Source organism: Opisthorchis viverrini (assembly GCF_000715545.1).
Source record: "Opisthorchis viverrini unplaced genomic scaffold opera_v5_164, whole genome shotgun sequence".
Lineage (NCBI taxonomy): Eukaryota > Metazoa > Platyhelminthes > Trematoda > Opisthorchiida > Opisthorchiidae > Opisthorchis > Opisthorchis viverrini.
Window position 1 is genome coordinate 852,807 of NW_008751819.1, and position 24,354 is coordinate 877,160.

Consider the following 24,354-nt stretch of genomic DNA (forward strand, 5'->3'; position numbering starts at 1 on the left):
TGCCTAGGCTTGGGCGACCTGGCAGTATCTCAGCCCTTGTGCTTCCTTCGGGTGGCATGGCAGCTAGGCACCGAAAGTGGGTTACAGACGAACGATTTATTATTTGTTTATATACAAAAATTGCGGATGAGCTTCCACCCAAGCTTAGCTAGAAAATATCAAGAGACTCGCACAAATTCATAATTGTTATTCTTGAACCCATGTGTAGAAAATCAATAAGATACACAGCAGGTTTGAAATCAGTATGACAAGATCACAGTGGTTTCGCCAGAGTTACTCCTCCGAACAGCTCGAACGCAGTTGTGTGACGATTTGTGTGAGAATTGTGAAGTCCTCTTGCCTTACATTTTTCAGTCGCTTGACCATGGATTTCAGCGCCTTTATCTCGTCCCTGGCAGCCCCCAAGGCAGACTGAAGTTCGTCAATCCGTTTCCCAACCAGAGTGGCCGCAGCAACACTCAGACCTGCATCGTTGATGACCTTTTGCCGATAGTCGCGGCTACAAAGACGGTCAAGTGCATTGCCCGCGGGACTACATTTTTCCGTAGCGTTTTTGTTGCTCCCGTACCTTGGAATACGACTTCCCAGGGTACTTGCAGTCGTACAGCGATCTGTTTCAGCGATTTTCTAACAACGGAAATGTGAAGAAATGTAAACGTTTACTGTTGTTGGACGTAACATTTCAAGATAACCGCATTTTCACTCTCAGCTGGAACCACAGCGTAAAAAATAAGAATGAATTGCAATTTTTACTTGACAACAGCCGTTTTCTGGTCGGATACACTTATTTGCAAATTAGCTTAGTGTTGAACGGAGAATCAATTGAATACCGGATGGAACTCTCGTTCTCTTCTAAGACTAATACTTGTAGGGCTTTTTAACAACGCACGACCGGTTTCCCCCTTCTTGGGGTCCGTAAGGCTGGCGTAACATCTGTGTTTCGGGCAATTTTGTGCTCCAATTGAACCCAGATTTCAAACTAATTTGGTTTTCACTGGAGACTCAAGTGAATGCCAGCTGATTCTCTCGAATATATTGAAGTCTCCAGTTGATATCACTTTAGTTTACAACTAAGTGTATTTTGCTAATCGTGTTCAACTTATTGTTTACGGAAAGGTTGACGAGAACTCGGGGATTGCGCCGATTTAATGAACTCCATTAAAGCAGAAGCCGGTTGTGGGTTGCCAAGGGTTTTTCTGGAACTTATTGAGTAATGTGTTTCCCTAAGACAATGAGCCGTTTTCTCATACGCTTACCACAAATCTTGTTCAAGTACGGACCTTGAGCCGGATGGTCAAACACAACCGCACGCTACCTACCTCTAGTGCCAGCGAAAATTTTCCGGGTTTGCCTACAAGAAACATATCGCGATCAAAAACAAGACAAAAACCTGAACGTGATCACGTAATACCAACTGTCGAAACCTTCATGATGTCAGACATATTGCTCAGTCGAATAACATCGAACGCTATGGTGCAATCGATCAGCAGTGCAGTACCGAGTATATTTGAACTGGTTAGTTTCCTAAGATAGATGCTATCAGTTACACTTCGCATAACAGCATGTGACCATTTTAGTGGACCTTGACAATCGTGTTGGAGTACCGACCAGACGTATCTGCATTCACTTTCAGTATGCATTCTATCAGAGTTATTTGCATTTTGAATTTGCCAGAACAATTGATACTTCTTTTCACATATTCGCTCATCTCTCCTTAAAATTTGGGTACCACAGCTGGGAAACAAGCTGTTCCCACTTGATTGTGGAACACCTAACGATAGCAGCGATTCACACAGCCCATTTTCGTAGTGGCTACATGTGCGTTCGGACTTGTCGACTCATATCTCAGAATAATTTGATATGGAGTTAAATGTTCGCACAGGAACCTAGTGCTGCTGTGCTTCCCGTAGGAATCACTCATCCATTGGAAACTGATTTTAAAGTTTTTAAAGATTTTTTAAAGTTTACGTCCAAATAATGCACAAAATTAAAACTGTCAGTAGAAGCCTGACGAAGTCCCAGCCGTGGGTGGACTGTCATTGGCCAGTAGAGTGATTAGATAACGAGTAGTAGTATGTGTCTAACTACGTCAAGAAAAGTTTCCAGAGGAGGATAGGCATTAGTTTTCTGACGTACAGGCGGCATGATTTATACTCGGGTTACCAGTCTTCGCTGAGGCCAGTACCAACGTGAAACTGTCCACTGACTGTTTAAAGGTAGGTTAGTTACTGATATTTCTGATCGCTGTACGGTGTGGAATTTACGGCAGTGGTACTTGTGCATCATTAAAAAGTGGCTGGTTTGTGCTGAGAGTGCTATTGAAATTGGTAGTCGAAAACACTGCAAAACTGGACACCTGTGTCTCGTGGGTGCACTGAGGCGTTTGAGGGCGTTTATTCTGACTTCATCTCTCCAAGTTACTTCCTCTCCATTAGTTAGGCCCCATGATTAAGGATGGAGCGATACGTTTCTATCAGAACGCTAGTCTCTTGCTCTCTTTCTAAGGTGAATTTAACCAGTAATAGGTGTTTTCGCCTTCATACACCTCTTATGACTGCAACCAGGGCGTCACATTTGATGTTTTGATTAGCTTTTGTTTCATTTCCGGGTCAAGATTAATTGTTAATCGAATTTTGTGTTCTGACAGCACACTCATACCTGAGCTGGCACCGAGAGACGTAGTTTCCATCACATGGCTGCTTGATGCTCCGCATCGTCTAGACTCATGCTGATTACATAGCATGTCGGGTAATCGATTAGCAACAAAGTATTGAATCAGGTTGTAAGGCCTCCAGAGCAAACTCTCAGGTTACTGGTAGTCGTTTAGTAGCCAATTAAATATCTAACTCAAATCACGTGACTGAATCGCTTCTCGAACCCAACCAAACGCCAAATACCCGTCTTGACAACGAAAAGTACCAACAAAAAGGTCATTCTTTGCCAAGACTAAGCTGATTGCTTTTTTTCACGCAACCAGGTCAGACTTACTCTGTCTCACACGAGTTTTGTGCTCCCTGTGGATTCCACAAAAACGAAAAAAAATGCACAATCGCCCTCCCACGGAATACTGCCATGGAGGGTCGATCAAAGATGCTTTCTCCTGACGGAGATCATCTTGGATAGCACGTTTTTCATAACTGCAAGCTGTCACGGGGTTAAGGAGACAGCGGTTGACATGGTGACAGATCAATTCGAGGACAGCTGATAACGGACTGAATGTGGAGGACGTTGAATGAAGTGTATCACACTACATGAATGCGAATAATCTAGCCCGTAAGCCCACGCACACACCAAGTCTTGCTTTGCGTGACTCAAAAAACGTCGACTGAAACCCCAATTGGATTACTTCTAAATAACCGACTGCAGTTCCAAAAAAAACGGAAAGGTAAGTAATACGGCTGCGCATCAACCTACTGCGCAGCGGAACAATCATGTGAAACAGATCCGTGCGACTATCCCCCCACGTCTGAATCACGTCCGATTTCATCATGTGCCAGAGAAAGGTCAAATAGGGACACAGAAAGTTCACACCCACTCCATGGCCAAGGCACCCCGTACACAAGCGCACAGACGGCCATCTATGATTAACCGAGAACCAGTGTGGGCGTGTGGGAGACACACTGGTTGGTTGACAGCGGATCGACCATCAAATACGGTGACAAATGAATCATGTATATAGAAGTTTGTAATTGCGTTAACACACAGTTCCTTCAGGTCGTCTTGTTGTCGTGTGACTATAGCCCAGTAGCGTCAGGGCAGGTGAAGAGATATAACAGTAAGTTTTCCGGTTCTTCCTGACGGCAACTTTGATTTAAATGCGACTCGAAAAAACGACGGGGTTTCACTTGTTTGGTGGTCGTTCCACGGCCAAAAACTTGGACAGATGCATCACAGGATGGAAACTTCGGTTGATTCCCTTCCTATACTCTTATTGTTTACTCACTTTGTGCGAACATATCCTGGTGTTTTGATGTAATATACTACTCACAAGGGTGCTGAAAATTCTTCACAGTTCACAACCGCTTTCGCTCTTCTTAGGGCTTATCAGACAGGCTCATTTACCGAGTTTTCATCAACTTCTTGTTCCACTTGAGATCAGATTGCACGAAATTAGTGAAATACACTCATTTGCAAAGGAACCTGGTCATGCAAGAGACTGCCCTAGAACCCAGCTTAATCTCTCATGTATTATGTTACTTTTGACAGGAACGTTAATCACTGGTTGACCCTGACCTCAAGCGCCTATTTCAGCGCAGTCACGTGCACTTCATCATCGTGTTGTCCCTTTGTCTCGGATCGAAGTGAAGTGTGATTTGTATAGAAACTGGTATGACGCCACCAGAGAACCGTTAAATCAATATATGAAGACAGTCCGGGTTTACAAGGGAAAACCGCCACATTTTACAACTATTCACAGTTGAGTTCGTTTGAACTATACGGAAATAGTGACCCCAGATGTGCGCGATATGATTTTACCTAACCTAGCACTATAACCGTAGTGCTGGGCGAGTCAAAGTATTGAATAACTACAACCTTTAAATTAGACAAAACCACCCTGGGGAGTCTGGGACCGACTAACTCCTTTTTGGAGCTCATCAGCTAAGTCTAGTCCCGCATTTCCATATTTTTGTTTCCTAACCAGTCGTACAATTTTATTCATGTTTGGACCATCCGCCCATCGTGGCGGTATTGATGGGAGACCATGCCTAAATTCTCCTGAATTGTTGGCGGGTAAAATTCTGAAATTTTCATCATCACGATGCACACTAATAAAGCACACTTTCAACGAATTTCGTAACACTTAAACGGGGACAACACAGAAAGTTCACACCCACTCCATGGCCAAGGCACCCCGTACACAAGCGCACAGACGGCCATCTATGATTAACCGAGAACCAGTGTGGGCGTGTGGGAGACACACTGGTTGGTTGACAGCGGATCGACCATCAAATACGGTGACAAATGAATCATGTATATAGAAGTTTGTAATTGCGTTAACACACAGTTCCTTCAGGTCGTCTTGTTGTCGTGTGACTATAGCCCAGTAGCGTCAGGGCAGGTGAAGAGATATAACAGTAAGTTTTCCGGTTCTTCCTGACGGCAACTTTGATTTAAATGCGACTCGAAAAAACGACGGGGTTTCACTTGTTTGGTGGTCGTTCCACGGCCAAAAACTTGGACAGATGCATCACAGGATGGAAACTTCGGTTGATTCCCTTCCTATACTCTTATTGTTTACTCACTTTGTGCGAACATATCCTGGTGTTTTGATGTAATATACTACTCACAAGGGTGCTGAAAATTCTTCACAGTTCACAACCGCTTTCGCTCTTCTTAGGGCTTATCAGACAGGCTCATTTACCGAGTTTTCATCAACTTCTTGTTCCACTTGAGATCAGATTGCACGAAATTAGTGAAATACACTCATTTGCAAAGGAACCTGGTCATGCAAGAGACTGCCCTAGAACCCAGCTTAATCTCTCATGTATTATGTTACTTTTGACAGGAACGTTAATCACTGGTTGACCCTGACCTCAAGCGCCTATTTCAGCGCAGTCACGTGCACTTCATCATCGTGTTGTCCCTTTGTCTCGGATCGAAGTGAAGTGTGATTTGTATAGAAACTGGTATGACGCCACCAGAGAACCGTTAAATCAATATATGAAGACAGTCCGGGTTTACAAGGGAAAACCGCCACATTTTACAACTATTCACAGTTGAGTTCGTTTGAACTATACGGAAATAGTGACCCCAGATGTGCGCGATATGATTTTACCTAACCTAGCACTATAACCGTAGTGCTGGGCGAGTCAAAGTATTGAATAACTACAACCTTTAAATTAGACAAAACCACCCTGGGGAGTCTGGGACCGACTAACTCCTTTTTGGAGCTCATCAGCTAAGTCTAGTCCCGCATTTCCATATTTTTGTTTCCTAACCAGTCGTACAATTTTATTCATGTTTGGACCATCCGCCCATCGTGGCGGTATTGATGGGAGACCATGCCTAAATTCTCCTGAATTGTTGGCGGGTAAAATTCTGAAATTTTCATCATCACGATGCACACTAATAAAGCACACTTTCAACGAATTTCGTAACACTTAAACGGGGACATTCAGCAGAGGAATATTACGGAAGAGAGATTTGGGCGAAATTTCCCCGAGGCTGTCTTCTATACGAACGTTTCTGTGCAAACGATTGCCCACCTTATACGTAATCCGACGTCTGTAGGGCTGCAAGCAAGTCAGCTGGCTCGCTGTCGCAATCCATGCGACAAACCCAATAAAATAATCACAGTGGATTTGAACGTCTACCAATCACCGCTTTTTAATGTCTACTGGGGCGACATATTTCATTCTATTTTGGCCCTCAATCAAAATCCGTACACAGAGTCAAATATAATGGATGAATCCACAGCCTCAGAGATACGTGAACTGGAGTAAATGCATCATTTCAGTGGACCGAAAAGCGTTTTGTTACCCAAATACAGTACAGTGTTAAGTGAGTTCCGTTCGACACATCGCCAAGCTTGAGCAGATTATGTCTTTCGGAATTTTCACTGCAACCTGAATCTTGTCATTGACCGAAAAATAGTTCGTGGAGCATTATGAAGGTTACATAAAGCGCAGAAGATGTGAAACGCCAGTAAATTTTGAATAATCGACGCTCGAGGTGAATTGCGCTAGGCAGCGCAGCGAGGTTCGGCGAAATCGGACCCCTTGTTCACTGTCTTCTCAATTTCTTGTCGAAGTGCGATCAAGATCACGTGATGTTCACAGTTTGTCCACACGAAATCTAGGAATCTTAGAGTATACTCACGTCTGATCTAACGTTCAGCTCTAAACATGTCCGATTAAATAAGCGCGGTATAAAGTAACCAAATCGAGCTGTTTTTTCATACTACTCAATAGTAATCATAATCATGACAGGATATATCCGAGCACAGGGAGACGCTTGATCCGAAACTCAAAAAATACGCGTCTTCTGATGTCACATGCGTAGTAAACCGTTCATAAAGAAACGAACCTTATGATATTCTGTCCTTGGCGTTTACACCCCAGAACCTTAGACAGCAACCAAAATAACTCACAGAGACTGTAATGACGGCATTTCACAAATGGTTTTATCAAATCATGCCCTATTTGGTATTGATTTGTGGACATCATGAAACGGGTATTCACTTTCCTGTTAACCCTGATCCACAGTTCACCGCTGACACTCCATGTAGTTGTCTGCTGCTGTGACGTGGCAGGGATTCTCTAAAAAAACGTATATGATAAGTGGTTATAACTCGATTATTTAAACCGACTAAACCTTGCTTTGGAGGGCAGGACGCTTTCAAAGCCTCAGGACCATAAAATGCTTACACAAGGATCAGAGAAACCTACTTTCTCAAGTTCCATAATCTCCTCTATTTGTCTATCCAGCTGGCTATTCAGTGTCTCCACTAGCTGACGCAGTCCATCTCGTTCGATGGTTAAAAATTCAACCTGTTTTCCAAGGTTGTCATCATCCGCTGTTTGACGGGTCGTCTCGTCCATGGAGCACTGCGACTTGTCAGGCACAGTGGGCGTTGTTTTTGTCACCCACTCCTTCTGCATCCGTTCCATTTCAGCAATCTTTTCGTTCTTCTGGTCAAGTATTTCCTGGAATAAATCGGCAAGATAGCAGAATGAGCGAAAAACATGATTTGCCCAAATAAGTTTCGCTTTATGTCACCCTTAGGGTTAAGAAAGTAAACGAACTGCATCAGTCTACTTATCGTGTAGTTGTCCACGATGGTGCCCCACTCGGGCACCATCTCGGAAAATCTTGATGTTAGATGTCCGGGGTTCAAATCCCTGCACGGCCGTTGGATATACACTACTGATGAGCTCTAATAGGGGCGAAACAACTCGAGTTCAGTGCTTCCCTTTGGTGTGGACTCACCGGACTAATTACATCAGAACAGGAGGATGACCGTTCAAACGAGAGTGGGTTTGGCTGTGAATAGAATACCCATCCCGCAAAACCCCAAACTGCAAATCCTGATTAGTTACACCACCCTACTCGAACCGGCGACGTAAGGCCTGCCAGACGACGTATTACTAATTTGGGTAACGAGGATGTTCGACCTCCGTCATGAAATTCACAGATAAGTAGCCACAACCCAACTTGTTTGGGCAACAGTTGTTAGTGTCACTGGAGAGGCTTTCGAGACTTTTGAGAATAGGTGGGAAGAGTCACCTGTGGGTGCATCAAATTCGAATACAGTTCATTCAGTACAGGTAAGCAGAAAATCGATGTTTCGAGCCTATTCTCGGGCGAATCTTTTCGTTCACTCCAGCTACTCAATCGAGCATTTTCTTCAATATTTCAACAATCCAAATAAATCATTGATTTCTTCAAGCCAATTTGAGTAAGTTCTTATTGATTTAATCGGGATAGAAACAGAGGAATACGCATTTAATAATGGTTACCTGGGTTGGTTTTAGTGAAAGAAGCAACACATTTTCCGGAAATAACATACTACTTACAAGGTTACTGAAATTCCCTCGAATACCCACGACTGGTTTCACCATTCGAGGGGTCCATTAGGCGGGCTTAACCCGAGAGTCTGTACCAACCAGTTGTTTGAAATGAATAGCTAATTGTACGCACTTGGCGTACTACCTTGATGTTGCCAGAAGAATATCAGAAATGGGCGATTCAGATGCATCTTTCTTTAACGCCAAACAAATCTGCAACTGGGCACATTTTTCAACAAAGTTAACAAAGTTGAGAATTTCAACTTAGGCCAAGACGCACAGTCAATTTCTCAGAAAGAGGCAAGATGTTTGACTGCCGAAATGATAAACTAAAACTGGCTTTCTCACTTTTATCATCATCACTTTTTATCTGCCCCTCAGCCCAAGTGTACTGTGGTCCTCTCAGTCCTTGCAGTTTCCCTCTATCGTATGTCTGATCTACGGCATGGATAAGACACAATTTGTCATCTTATTGTTTAGCTTCACCATTACCTGAATTCCACCTAAATGAGGCAGCATATTCGACCAATGTTACGATTGTTAAGAACATTAGTTTATGAAAAAGAACTAAAGGGACCATGTCCTAATTTCCGAACTAGCACGAACTTTTGACAAACGGGCACAAAGTGTTCATCAGACTCCTTAGCTCTTTTCCAGTGTGCTCAGCAGTGACAATTCTAGCCTGATGAAGGACGGAGGCCTCTTGATTGAGGCAGATTGAGCTACCTGGTTAAATTTGAAGAAATGTATCCGCACATAGCTGAACTTGCTAGTTAAATTTGCCTCGTTCTGTTTACTCTGCATGGCAAAGTGCCGTATCTCTCATTTCGGGTGCGTGAATACCTCTCTTGCTAGATTTGACAGCTTCTCAGTACTAGAATATTCCGCTATCTTGAGGGATGAGGGAGCGGCGTTTGAACACCGATTCTTGAGATCTGCATAGACGATATTGACCAGCGGTGCATATGGCCCAAAACTAATCAAATAATTAAGATGACAAGCGTTCTGAAGGGTGGAAGGTCAGTTTACACCGGTCTGATTACTTCCACGTCTCACAGACCAGCCCCATTTTTTATCAAGCTATTCATACTAAAATACTCACATTTATAATGAGGCCATAATCATAAGGCCATTGTCATGCCATTTGTTAAACTGTTAAACAGGGCGAGTTATTTAAAAAAAGTTCCTCTTAGTGCATTCTGTTCAATTTCAGAAGGTAGAACACAAACGCAACTTTTGATTGTGTTTTTGTTGCGGAAATTTCACTTAAAGATATCTGAACTCAAGAATTTGTGGCACGTGATCTTAAATGCACTTCTCAATAGGCATGCTCAAAATGTACCCTGAAATTAAAGGTTATGTGATATTGTTTCTGTGACCTTCAGTTTATAGGTAAGCTGGAAAAGTCCATAGTGGTTTGACAAAGTAAACTTCTCAGCAGTTAGGTGAATAGGCTACTTAGAAGAGTTAAAATTTCTACACCCGATCTCATCAGATGATGTTAGAGTGGCGTCCAATTTATCGTGGCACGCTACGTCTTGCAGCCAGTTTTACGATCGCTTATTTCTGCATTATAAAACGAAGAGAACTGGGAATCTCTGCTGTATTTTTCCAAACTTTGAGGTTGTTTCTCGCCAATTTAGTTGACCTGATGATCAAGCAGAACGACATTCCGTCAAGGTCACTGCATCAGCGAGGTAGACCGATCGGGACTGTGATATCCAGTAGCTACTCAGAAGCGAATAATGAGGAAATTAACACGTAGAAAAAACGCGGTAGGATTGATGCAGGTGAAAACACGGATATTGTGGGGTGAATGCCATGAGCTCTCATTTGCCAGACGAGTTTTCCACTGGTTGGCTTGCGGCGGACCAGCGTCCTGGACGAACTGAAAGCTTGCTCAGCAGCTAAAAGGCTAAAGGCTAATGAAAATGGTGAGCCACATGTGGGTTCATTAAACAGGGGTGTGGCGAATCGGAGTATGTGCGACGGATCTGTGGCAGCTAAGCTCTCTTCTCCCAAGCCGAACAACAGAATCAGAGGCTCGAATCCAATTTTGAGTGCTTTGTGACAGTTAACTTCCCAAGTCACCAATACGTACTTTTTGCAAATTCATGGGAGTAAACTTTAAAACACACTTTCGAGTTTGCAAAAGTTAAGTTTTGTCAGGACACGAAGCATAAAGTGCGATATAACACGGTACGATAGAATGTTGAACAGTAAGGTGAGGTACGGCGTCATGCGGTATAGTAAAGTGTAATACATAGTATACTATAGTATGGTATGGCAAAGTATGGTACAGTACACAGTATAGTATAGTATATTATAGTCAATGTTGAACAGTAAGGTGAGGTACGGCGTCATGCGGTATAGTAAAGTGTAATACATAGTATACTATAGTATGGTATGGCAAAGTATGGTACAGTACACAGTATAGTATAGTATATTATAGTCTGGTATAGTATAATATAGTACAGTATAGTATAGCGTAGTATAGTACAGTGTAGTATAGTATAGTATAGTACAGTACAGTGTGGTATAGTATAGTACAGTTTAGCATGATACAGTACGGCATAGTGCAGTGCACTGCAGAAACCGACTTACCTGATATTGGGTCTCCATTGTAGTATAGTATAGCATAGTATAGTACGGTATGGTACAGTATAGTTTAGTATAGTATGGTATGGTATAGTATAGTATACTATGGTATTGTACAGTATAGTATAGTATAGCAGAATATAGTACAATATAGTGCAGGGCAGTACAGAAACCGACTAACCTGATATTGGGTCTGTATTGCGTCGCGCTGAACCCGGAGACTTGATGATTCATCCGATAACTCTTTGAGCTTTTCATCCAGCTCCATGTGCTTTTTCACCTCCTGTTCAAGGGCCGTTTGTAATTTGGTCTTGCTTTCTAACAGAGACTGGATTAATTCATCGTCGTTCTTTCCCTTTTCTAAAACCCACTGGAGCTGCTTCTTCAGTTCGACAAATTCCGATGTTGCAGTCTTTTCTCGATTCTTGGAATTTCTTAGCCTAGTCCGAAGTACCGAAAGCTCTGACCTTAGGGACTCGTTTTCTTTTTCAATGTTACTCTCCGCAATCATGTTGCGTGATTTTGACAATGGGTTGCCCTGTTCCAAGCGACCGAAGGGTTGTCCCAGCAGTCTGTTGTCATCGAGGAAGTCCAATTCAGAGGCACCGAAAGATGTGGCCCCTGATGATTCGCCATTTTCGTCCCCCATTGCAAATTCAACCTTTGATTTGGTGACGGCAGTTATTTTTCCCATTTGGATCTCAAGATTTTTTATTTTGCTTCTTAGCAGGACAATTTGTTGTTGCCTTCCACGCCAACCACCAGAATTGCCTTTTGATGTGTCACCGCAGTTGAGTTGTAAGCCTCTTAGCCAGGTGCTGAGATTAGTGATATTCTCACCGGTTTCCAGCTCAAGGACTTTTCTAGCCAGTTTCAGATCTGCGTCTAAGATGTGGTTTTGATCCTTCAACTCGTTTATGTATTGTTCAGTTTTGCTGAGTTTTTCCTGAAGGGATTTCAGTGTTTTACACGCCTCACACTCAACTTCAGAATGCCTGATGGTGTTATTTTGTCCACCTGTTGATGCATCACTTTGTTTGCTCTGTTCTTTCAGCTGAACTTCTAGAATTCTGATACGATCTGCGAATCTGCGGGACTTGTTTTGTTCGTGCGCGAGGCTAGAAGATAGTTCGCGAACCTTTTTGGACAGTTCGATTACTTTGACAGCCGCTATGTCACCGTAGCGCTGGTTTTCAGGATTTTTCAATAGTTCAATTGGAGGTTTCGTTCCGTTTGACATAAGTAAGCATGGCTTTAGTTGAACTGTTTTCAGATTCACTTTCTTTGTGTCTGAACTCTCTACTTCTTTGATGGGCTTCAAACTCTCCACATCTGTTTCTTTAAATCTGGGACTGTTGCAAAAAAGCCTTTGTGGTAAACCAAAAGGTTGATCCTCCGTGTCTTTTTCATTTGGCATGCGGTTCATCCTGGCAGGTTGAGCTGGGGATTTTGAATCTTACTCGTGACCATTTGCAACTGACCTGAGGTTTCGAGCAGGCTGTAAATGGGAAATCTGGAAGTGAACGTTTTAGCAAAGCTGGCATCCCAATATGCTATAGGGATAGGTAGTCGTTGACTAGGTTGTATAAATCTTAGTTTGTGGCTAAAATAGAGTGATCAGGGATGTGCGTTAAAGCTGGACGCAGGTTACTGGGGGGAGGCAAGACCGATTTCAAGTTTCGCTTGTATCTCTTCAATCTCCTTCAAGTTGCCACAAGGTGGACTATGACAGTCTTTCCTACCTTTTAAACCTGACATCCCCCAAGTTTGGCACCACTCTAGATTTCGCAGGAAACTAAGCTTAATTCCCGTTGATTCTATCGCTTATGATGGTTTTTTCAACAGAGTACGCTGCATAAGTTCACCTCATGTTTCCTGTTGTACGACATTTGATGCTTTGCATTATTGGTAGTGTGAGGAGATTTGGGATTTTTGTGTGATTTTGTCCTATGCTGCAAAGCCGAGAAGCACTGTACAGCTGTTTCATCCTTATTGAGAATCATCAGCAGTGCGCATCTCACGAAACTCCGAAGAGTCTCGAACCCGCGACCTCCTGGCTAGTAGTTTGAGCACTTAGCAGTCCGGACCCGGGAGCTGATCAGCAGTGTGATTAACTCGCACTTAGACAAGATATAGCGCCGGTCATCCTTGCTGTATATTTTTTGACCAAAGCTGCTCTTCAAAAATCGTTGGCCGGATTAACCCATTTAGGGTTTCCCCAGTTAGGCACAGTCTCCAAGTTTTCGTCAAAATGGTGTCGCGATTGAAACCAAATTGTGTGAAAATCAACTCAGGCACCTCGGATATCGCACTAATTGGAGCGTGCGGTGGTGTTTATGTAGAATAAGATAAACGGCAGGACCATCTGTGATTCATTTAGTTCTCTCGTTTAGGCTACGTTGGCGAATTATTTTAACCCTCTGCACTACTACAAAGTTGGTGTCCAAAAGCGGTGAAGAATCTCCGATGTTTCAGAACAGATCAGTTGTGGTCACTAATCAATTCGAATTTTATCCCTGAAGGAAGAAAGAAACTTCCTCAATGGGCAGTTTATTAAGAGAAGAGTAGCGCCCCCCGTGTATGGTGCATCGTGGAACGTTGGAGACAAGTTGGGACAGAGTTAACTTCGTTCGACCCAACCACAACAGCATGGTTGAGCGTCTGAGAGTGATTTCCTCATCTTGACATGGGAAACGAGACTAAGACGATCAGGCAACTTTGAAGAATGATGAATGAGAGCAGATGAAACGGAGAAGCCAGGCCACAGTGGAACAGATTTATTACAGTGAAAGGAACCGCCATTTGTATTGATCCTCTTTCAAAGTAGATATCTCTTCTGAACTGAGACATGCTCATAGTACTCTGATTACGATCACTTTGCCCATTCGGAAGTTACGTGTGGAAGTGCAGGTGTTATCCTGCTATTGTGCGGCAAGATGTGTGTTGGGCAATTGACCAACCTGATATTGATTTGGAGGTAGAGAATTGTCGATTTTCGGGAATTCAAATGTTGAAAACGAAGGGAAAGTGATGGAGTAAACTTTTGACTGTACTGTATGGTGATTGATGTACTTCCCCTCTAATTTTTTGTCCGTTTTACAAAAAAATGTCATTCGTCGCAATAACTGAACGATGGGGCGTGCAGCCAGTAGTGTCAGCGGTTTGCGATTGATACATATGACTTTAGCTTTGGATGTAGTTTTGTGATTATTGGTTAAATTCATATGAGTAACATCCAGTATGAAACGGTACAGCTTGATAAAGTGTGAATCGACATAGAAAACGGTGATTTGAATTATCTTCCGAATATAGTGACTGTGAACGAACTCTCTCCTAGAACTTAGAAAAAAACGTCGTCAGATGCAAGTGACAGTTACGACCTGGCGACGCTATTCTTTACGTAAAGAGTGCCAAAGAATGCTGGAAGCTCTTCAAAAGTCGCTGCTAGTGAGGATTTGATGGTCTGGGTTGTACAGATGATAGTATACTCCTAATAAAAACGTAGGTAGAGCAAAAGCTGCAGAATAGACCGACCACCATCATGCTATCTTTCGATATGCATCTGACACCTTCAAAATTGCCAGCCACGCATCAAAACTACAATATGCTTGCATTTCAAAGATAATCACCGGAGGTTTTAAAGAATTTTACATCATTTAGTAGTTGCATCAATCCTGACGGACATTTGTTTGATAAAGTCAATGCTGGAACCTCAAAGGTTCAAATCGATTTGACTGATCTGCATCACCTGTGGCACAGAGTTTTGTGGGTACCAGGCTACATTTGAGATTGTGTTACTGCATGGTTGCGAGATATGAATCACTCGGACACACAATGTCTGACATCTTCAGTTTTTGCCATTAGATGCCTCAAAAGCGTTCGTAAAATTTTCGGTGGAAAATGAGCAAGTATTTCGCTTAAGTACTTTGTTTAAGTAACGCACCAAAACACCAGCAGCTGAGGTTGTCCGACCATGTAGTACGGGTGCCCAAGCATCGTATATTGAGAAAGAATTTCTAGTCTCGGTGCCACCTTAAAAGTAGCGCCAACAGCAAGATAGGCGACGTATAGCTTAGCAAGAGTATCAAAAGGATTTCCAAGAGTTGGAAAGATGCGCATCCAAGGATGGAGTCCCCGCTATCCCTGTTGCACTTCACTGGAGACAAGGAAAGAATTGGTAACCGATCGATATCAGTTGCACTTGTATCATCACTATCTTTCCAGACTGTCTCACTGAGCATTTTAAGGTATCATCATCATCATCGTGAGCAGGAAACCAGTGTCTAATACTGATGCTTCCCTGCCATACAACCATAATTTATTGGAAACCTTATTGTGAAGACAAGAATGAAAGTGGACGAGGAAGGGACTAAGTGCTAGCCCACCACAATCATCCAAAGGCACGTACATCTGCAAACATCAACTCAGTCAATCTGCATGAAAACTTCGAGCAAGAGCCTCACTGACATCTGTTGGTGGTCATAGCTTGCAGTGTCTCCAATCGGGCGCACTTAAGATCACGCGGTCTCCATCCGGGAAAGCGAGTCGCACAGACAGAACCCAGATCTTTCGTCACCTCTCTCATAGTCTATGCCTGGCCGAAAGTTGGCAACCTCTCTGCTTCGGCCACTTTAGATTGGGTGCGAAAAATCATACTCTCTTTGGAAAACGATGCTTCAGCATGCGCAACAAATATTCTAACGCAGCTTCTGGTGCTTGTCGTACGATTCTACGGAAGTCTTCGTTGAACCAGGGAAAGTTGCCTTATTGAGGATCCTCCGACACAAACCCACACAAGCTATGATTACGAAACAACGACTGTCGAGCACTTGAAGACGTCTCAGTTCCGCCGACCGAACCGACCCAGTCTCACAGTCATACAGCCGAAAAGCCCACACTCTAGTCTGTTACACACGTCCCTCGAGATTCAGAGATACACCACTCTGATGCTCTAGCTGTCTGAAGTTATCAAACGCGATTAAAGGCTTGCAGATTGATGTATTCACTTCATCTGTCACACTAAAATCAGAGCTAATATAAATTCAAAGGTACGTGAAAAGCTCGAAAACTTCGATTGACTCCCACGGGTAGTGAGTGGCCTGTTCAGTGGCTACACATCCAGGAGCCTGAACTCATACACTGTGGGTGCATAGTGCATCCCAAGAAACGATACGTCTTTAACAAGTTCATCGGAAAACACATACGCCTTCTCCCTCTGTTTAAAGACGAGAGGGATGTCGCTTGCACATTCCAGCTTGACAAGACTTTTATTGCAGGCTAAGTGAACAATAGGGTTTTACAGACCTTCCAACGTCCGTCCGATCACCCCAAAATCCAGAAATACTAAAATTATGGCTTTGCTCCAGCATTTGACGGTGTTTAAGATTTTGGTTAAGATTTTGGTTACTAGGTCAAAACCCTGATTGTTTCTCTCGAGCCAGTGTTTCACGAGCTACTGTAAGTGGACGAAACGCAAGTGACTCCATCGGTACAATACTATCGGGGTCAAGATGATCCGTCTGCAATTGCCACGCCCAATACGAGCTTTTTGTATAAAAAAATTACTGACTCCTTTAAGTTGTATGGGGCATCATCTTTTTCCTACCTGCAGTCAAGCATATCACACAAGCGCAGAATGAAGACTTCACCTCCATTTTCGAATAATATAAGTGGGAAGGCATCTGGACCGAATATTCAGTGGTGCATGAGAGTACATATGCAGTCACTCACGCCTGAATCCACGCTGACAGTCTAGGGTTCTAACTCAGCTGTGGGCCTCAGATAAGTGGCAGCTTACGGCTACTATAAATGTTGTTTGAAGTATTCGGCTCTGCCGTCAAGGCATCCTTCTTCACTTCACTTTTAGGTGTGGGCACCTAATTTCGTGGCTTAACCAATAAGCCTTTCAACCATAACCTTATAAAGTAGGCATAGCTTTATAATAGACCTAGTTTCTACAGGCTCCTTACATCTTGTGTCTGTCTTAACAATGGAGACGCTTCTGGGATAGAGTGGTTGCACTGATGGGCTTCCGGAAACGTAGCATACTAGTCTAGGCGTATCAGAAATTCCCGAAGGTAAGTTTGGTGATAGGTAACTGCACTAATAGAATGTGATACAGACTGACTCAAGCTCATATGAAGCATGTGGGTTACAATTCGCAACAGAAGCGCGACTTTAGTTCACATATACTTTTTACGGAGAAGCAACTGTAAAGCGGCATTCCGTCTCTTCCGAGTGTCAAGAAGACACGTCCGATGCAGCTGATAAAGACTCAAGGTTTGAATTCATGGAATCAACTCCATCCATAATTATTTCCATGGCAATCCATGATGAACCTATAAAAAGGCTTTGAATTAATCCGCATAAACAGCACCCGGAGGACTCAGTTTGCATTAATAGGCAAAGAAATGATAAACGTTAAAACGCTTCGACAGCCCACTAATCATAGAACCCTTGAAGCTCGCTGATATGCATAACGCCGAACACTTTAGGAATCTACTGGCAGAACGTCACAATCAACCCAACGTGGAATAAAAACAGATACAACAAAGATGCTCAAAGAGGATTGAACGTGGAATAAAAACAGATACAACAAAGAGGCTCTGCAAATTGCACGATGCCCTAAGTTGGAAGCAATGCTGATGTGTGGGTTTATATTGGAGAATCCGCAATAAGGCAACTAGAAGACAGCTTTCGCTTGCGCAACGGGGACTTCCATAGAAAGGTGTAAACAGCACCAGAAGCTGCGTTGGTAAGGCCGTGTGTTGCGCATGTTAAAGCACCACTTGCCAAAGAGAGTACGGTTTTCCGTACCCGATTCAGAGTGGTGGAAGCAGAGAGGTTGCAATCTCTTGGCCATTCGGGGGGTATGATAGAGGTGATGAAAGATCTGGGTTCTGTCTGTGCGACTCGCTTTTCTGGATGGGGACCGTGTGATCTTAGCTGTGCCCGATTGAAGACACTTCAAGCAATGGCTGCCAACATATGTCAATGGCGTTCTTATTGCTGGTTTCTATGCAGATTGACTGATTAAATGTTTGGTAGGCTAGCATTAAGTTAATTCTGCCTCCACTTGTGTTATTTTTTTCACAACAAATCATGTTTGCATAACAGCATAGCATCAGTTTTTCCATGCTTGCGATGATGATGGTGAACCATACTGTTCTATCAGAAGAATGACGGAGTTTGTGGGGATGAAAAACATTAAAGAAAATGGCAAGCGTCCGATAACTCCTATGGTCGTTGTGTTGCTTCCGATGGCCAGAAGTGGTTATATGCCACTGCACATCATGTGGTGCTGGATGACGACATATTGCTCTTGAAGGCAGTTGGAAGTCGATAGAATGTATAGTAGTTGCCAAACAATCCATATAAATAAATGTAGTGGTGCAAAGCTGCATATTACGACCGAACGTAAGACATCTGCGGTAATGTTGCTTGGTTTAGGGATCTGAGGTGGGACGCAGAGTGAAAGAAGGCAATTTCATATTCCTGATCGAGACCATATATCTTCTTGCAGAACTTACAGAAATCGATCTCAAGACCACGGATTACACGCCACTGGTACAGGCTCAATGCGTCAAGGTTCTTCGGATTTCCAGGATCTATATGTGTTTAAGAAGGTCGAATGCCATGCTTCTCCAACCAGTCATCAAGTATGCGGAACAGGTGTACTCACTGTGCGTAAAGGTCAAACAATAAGCTCTGGAGGAGATGCTAAGTTAAAGGAGAAACACAAGAAAAGGGAAAGAATCCAAGATCTATTCAAACTTAATTGGACAGAGCACTTGAATTACGCTACTGTACGCAGTAATTGTGGCTTCCCCACACGTATATTTAAGTAGCAGGTTTACTTCGTTGCATAGGCTCATAATAGAGATAGTTGAATGCTGTTGGATGTCACTGATTTACTGATTTATTTACAGCATTCATAATCAACATTGGACAAAACCTTGTGCAGTTTGTTATAGCAAGCGACCAGCACTAGCGTACGCCTTGTATTCTCACAAGTAATTTGTGTACATTATGGATTAACGAGGGAAGCGATGTTCCATATGAGAAGGTTTCACGACAATTCTGTGCATGGAAAACGAAAAGTAAGTTCTAGAACCAAAACATTGCAAATAAAGTTGTTTATCATCAATAATTACATGCAATTATACCAGAATGACGGCAATGTACGTTACGCTGCTCTCCCTTTATGAGGAACGCCGTTCCCGGTGTATTGTTAGTGCTGTTGTGGTTTTCTTTGGAACCATGTGAAGCGGTGAAGCCCATACGCTTTCGGACGGATGAATGATTCATAACTGAAGCATACGTTGAAAGTCCGGGTGTAAGCGACGTGGGCGTGAAAAGACTGGAGAACCCTTGATGTTGATGTGATGTAAAACCCTGTGCTTCGGGTATGGTTCGTGAAAACTAGGCTTCTGAATTGCGGGAAATTCACGAAGTAATTCATGATATGGTGACTTATCGTTTGTATGAAAAGTTAGTGGGTACATAGATGGGTTTGTCGTAGATTGTCCTTTAACGGAGAGGTTTTTTTCAGAGTCTAGTGGACGCTGTTGTTTGAGATCTATGCATAGATTGAAGTGAGTAAGAAAATCTGCTCCCAATATCGGTTGTTGTATATCAGCAACGATAAAAATCCACTGAAATTCTCTGCAAAGGCCGAGGTTGAGGTTCAGTGAATGCTGCCTGTATGTTTTAATTGTTGACCCATTTGCCGCTGTCAGGGTAAGTGGAGAGGGTGCAACATGCGTATTCAAGAGGGTGACTGGAAGTACGCTAATATCTGCTCCATTGTCGATGAGAAATCGCAAACTTGAATTCTTATCCAATAGGAGGAGACGGCGAGTGGTGCAATTAAGGCCTTGGACGGCACTCGCCTTTGCTATTCGACCTACTGGTTTCCCATCTGTGAAGTTGATGTGCTAATAGTAGCACGAAACGAGCAAGGTGGTGTGCATTTGCGTGCAGAGCGACCAAATGTTTCATGATACCAACACTAATTGGATGTGTGGTGAAAATGTGACGAGCGTGAACGTGATCGTTTGCGTGCATGATTGTGAAAACTTTTACGAGGGGCACGCTTAACGGATAAATGGCAACTTAGCGTGACAAGTTTTCAATTTGCGAGTTGATGAGCGTGAGTGTAGGAGAGTGATCAACTGCGTTTATGCTGGCATAACCAGGTTGAATCTCTAGTATTTTATCCACTATACACGCAAGCTGGGACAATTGCCCACTGTCAGTATTAGCTGCGAGAATGGATTGAACATGTGTCGGTAGTATTTTGAGAAAAAGTTGCCGAAGTAGTGTGTCGTCAATCCTTTTATCGCCCAGTATACTATAGAGGCAACGTAAGAATCGCTGGGACAATTGCACACTGTCAGTATTAGGTGCGAGAATGGATTGAACATGTGTCGGTAGATTTTTGAGAAAAAGTTGGCGAAGTAGTGCGTCGTCAATCTTTTATCAAGGTAAGAGTTGAGATGGTGTACAGCCATCTAGCGTCTCGGCACTAAGCAGCTGTTCGAGTCTTTTACTTTCCGAAAGCGTAGTGCGGGAGATGATCGTATCGCGTAATTGAATGTAAGGTTTGACGCTGTCTTGGGCCATCAGGATGTCACGCAGATCTGCCGCTATTTCTGCTGGAAGTACAGCTAACACATGGTAGTACATAGTGTGTTCTTGAGTGATACTTCGCAGAGCGAACTTCGCCTGCACCTGTGTAAACCAAATGCGAGGATCGTGGTGCTAGAAGGGCGGGAGATGAACGGAGGCGGCAGTGACGCTGGAAATAACTGGTGTTGAAGTGTCCGACTTGATAGTACTGAGGTATGGGGCTCACCAATAGTCTTTAGTCTTTTACTCGAAGCAATATCAGAATGTGAAATAACACTAACAATAGACTGTTATGTATAGCGGTTACCAGAGACACTAGTACAACTGAATAATACAAAAAAGGAATAAGAAACTTGTCGAGTTCTTCGTTTGATAAGTTGTAGTAGATGCAGCCAAGGTTTGTAGGACGCAGTTGAATTGAATGCGGGTTTTGACGGAGTGTGTTGAAATCTGGCCTGTTTCTTGTCGTTTAATCCAAAACGATATCGAGCCGAGACTTTTCCTGCACAGTGAGTCATGCGTGGGTTTGAAATGACCCTAATGGAGACGCTGTGTTAAGTGACGAGCGTTGGGTGTTAGAGGTGGGATTCGGACCCGTTGAAGGGATGGTAACCAGCACTATCATGGTCTGCGTGAACTGGCTGGTGATAGCGATCTAGAGTTTTAGGCTGGTGAGTGTGTATTGAGGTTATTGTGTCTCGGGATTTATGTGCCATGTGAGACTGAACAGCATGTACCTCCGTGGCCTGTATGCACAAGTTTTGGAGCCAGGTGTTTTGTGACAGCCCAGTAAACACAGTGCCACCGGTGGCTAACGGTGGCTATCGGCGGCTAGAGGTGGCTAAATTTTGCAACGTTATTACCACTGACAGGCATCACGCATACAATCCTGATATGGTAATTTTTGCATATATGCTTTCTAAAATTATGGAAAACAGGGCGAATAAGTTATTGGACCCCTGGGTAAAAAGTGATTTTCAACACCGTTTTGTTTTAATGCACGGTCGATCAAATATGTCGTTTATTGCGCTAAGTCCGGTTCTCGTTAGCTGAGTCATTCTCCGCTTGTGCGCTGCTACATTTCGTCCAATTTTCGGACGGTCGACAAACTTCAAACGGTCGTGTAAACCAAATGCCTCTCAGTCAAGTAACGGTTTCTGATTACTTAAATTATTCTCAGAATTATCGAAGCAATGCAGCTGAGAAACAAAGGCGCTATCGTTTCAGAAAGCGCGAACTTTCTTCTCGAATCTGTTTACTGTGTGGAGAGGTTATTGTGCCTCGGGATTTATGTGCCATGTGAGACTGAACAGCATGTACCTCCGTGGCCTGGATGCACAAGTTTTGGAGCCAGGTGTTTTGTGACAGAACAACCAAAAATGTGCCTTTAGGCACCTAGTTACCACGTAGTACCCATCCCGACGTAGACAACAATACGTAGTATGCACGCTAGTAAGGCACCATTAGACAGTTATTTTGGACACCATGGGTTTCATGGTAATTTCTGTGAGTGTAAAACAGGAAAAGTCTCATGAAGCGAAACCTGGGAACCAGGAAGCTGATGCTATTACCAAAGTCTCATGAGAAGTTTCTCGTTGTTTGCTTTCATCCAAATTGTACACGAGGAACGAAGGTATCCTTTAATACTGTGAAGTTACACATCGTCGATGAATGGCGCTTTAGTTACCGGTGGTTTATGTCGATAACTTTAACATCGCTGGCGGGTGGAAACCAATCCATTCTCCAGAGGTTACATAATGAACCTTTACACTTTGAGAAAATACTAAGTGTTACTGTCAAAAACAGTTGAAAACTTTGTTGCAGTGCACAGAAACTATCATGGTGTTAAGTTTTGTTTAATATCCTACGGAGCCGTTCCTGGACTCATCATGGGTCACAGTGGAAATTCGAGCGATCGTAGCAGGAGTGAATTTTGGAATGCTGCGTGTAACTAAGCCAAAATATTTGGTACAATGCACTATACAAATTACAAGCTTCGATTGTGAACAGCACTCGATTAATCGCCCAAGAATGTAATCTAAGTTAGCGTAGAAAAACAAAACAGGATTAAGGAAGTAAGTTCATCTTAAGTGTGGGATTTAGGGGTCATCGGTAGAGAGCAGGGGTTGTTTGTTCCAGGTTGCGCCGGTTAATATGGTTTTGGATTGCGAATTGGGTTCCTGGTTGTATCTGGAATGTCCTACTCAATACGAAATGAAGGTTTTTAAGCGCGACTGCCACGGATTCACGGGTTGATACACATGATTGAGGTATTTGCCCAAGTTTTCCGGGTGGGTTCTGTTCTTGTCGGTCAGTGGCTGTCGTTCACCTTAAAGGCACAAGTGAAAAAAGGGTGTAGCACTGCTCTTTATGTTCTCAGCGTGGGGCAGTATGCTTGCCAGCCTGAGGATTCGCATAATTAAATGTATAACTATACAAATTACAAGCTTCGATTGTGAACAGCACTCGATTAATCGCCCAAGAATGTAATCTAAGTTAGCGTAGAAAAACAAAACAGGATTAAGGAAGTAAGTTCATCTTAAGTGTGGGATTTAGGGGTCATCGCTAGAGAGCAGGGGTTGTTTGTTCCAGGTTGCGCCGGTTAATATGGTTTTGGATTGCGAATTGGGTTCCTGGTTGTATCTGGAATGTCCTACTCAATACGAAATGAAGGTTTTTAAGCGCGACTGCCACGGATTCACGGGTTGATACACATGATTGAGGCATTTGCCCAAGTTTTCCCGGTCGGTTCTGTTTTTGTCGGTCAGTGGCTGTCGTTCACCTTAAAGGCACAAGTGAAAAAAGGGTGTAGCACTGCTCTTTATGTTCTCAGCGTGGGGCAGTATGCGTGCCAGCCCGAGGATTCGCATAAGTAAATGTATATTAGTGCTTTAAACTGAGCTCTAGAAGGAACGTGGACAACCGTCGGAGGAAGGTCATTCCACGCACCTACTGCCCGAAATGAGAAAAAATTTTACCTGATGAATGTGTGCGCTCTGAGCTTGAAAATCTTCCTACTTTGTCCCCGCCGTGTGTTTGCTTGGTCAACGGTGAAAAAAACTGTTTGCCAAGCTTTGTTCAAACAGGGCAGGAGTGAGAATTAGGTCCCCTCGGGGGCGATGGTACTCCAGGGAAAAGGGGTCATGCATCACGGGACGGGTTTTGTAGTCTACGGATTTCAGGAAGGCAACCATTCTCGTGGCGGCTCGCTGGAGACGCTCAATGAGGGTGACGTCTTTCGTGCGTCCTGAGTAGACAACTTGGTTGGCGTATTCCAGGAGCCGTCTCACGTAAGTCCCATAGAGCTTTTGGAAGTCCATGCGAGTAATACGGGAGAAGGTGCGTCGGATCATCCGTGGAATAGCGAATGCTCTTCGGGCCGATTTCTCGTGCTGTAGTGAGAAGGACAAGTTTGAGGATACCCCGACGTCCTCATGATGTTTTCTGTTCCTTTCTCACCATGCATAACAAAGGCATTCGCTAGGTCTCCTCCAAACGACATATAGACGCACTTTTCGTCATTCACAGGAAGGTGTCAGTCCAACGACCACTGCTTGGCAGCGTCTACATCCATTTGGAGGGCACTGGCATTGGAACTCCAGGATTTCAAGTCGTCTGC

At 43.5% G+C, this 24,354-nt stretch overlaps 1 protein-coding gene across 1 annotated transcript; it reads right to left on the reverse strand.

Annotated features, from left to right (window-relative positions):
* Window positions 1-273: 273 nt before the first annotated feature.
* Window positions 274-12,542, reverse strand: T265_14241 (hypothetical protein; the record flags this gene model as incomplete). Its single annotated transcript, XM_009172712.1, has 3 exons — window positions 274-627; window positions 7,389-7,646; window positions 11,287-12,542. 3 exons carry the CDS (start codon window positions 12,529-12,531, stop codon window positions 274-276), a joined length of 1,857 nt encoding a protein of 618 aa, XP_009170976.1.
* Between the last annotated feature and the right edge of the window lie 11,812 nt (window positions 12,543-24,354).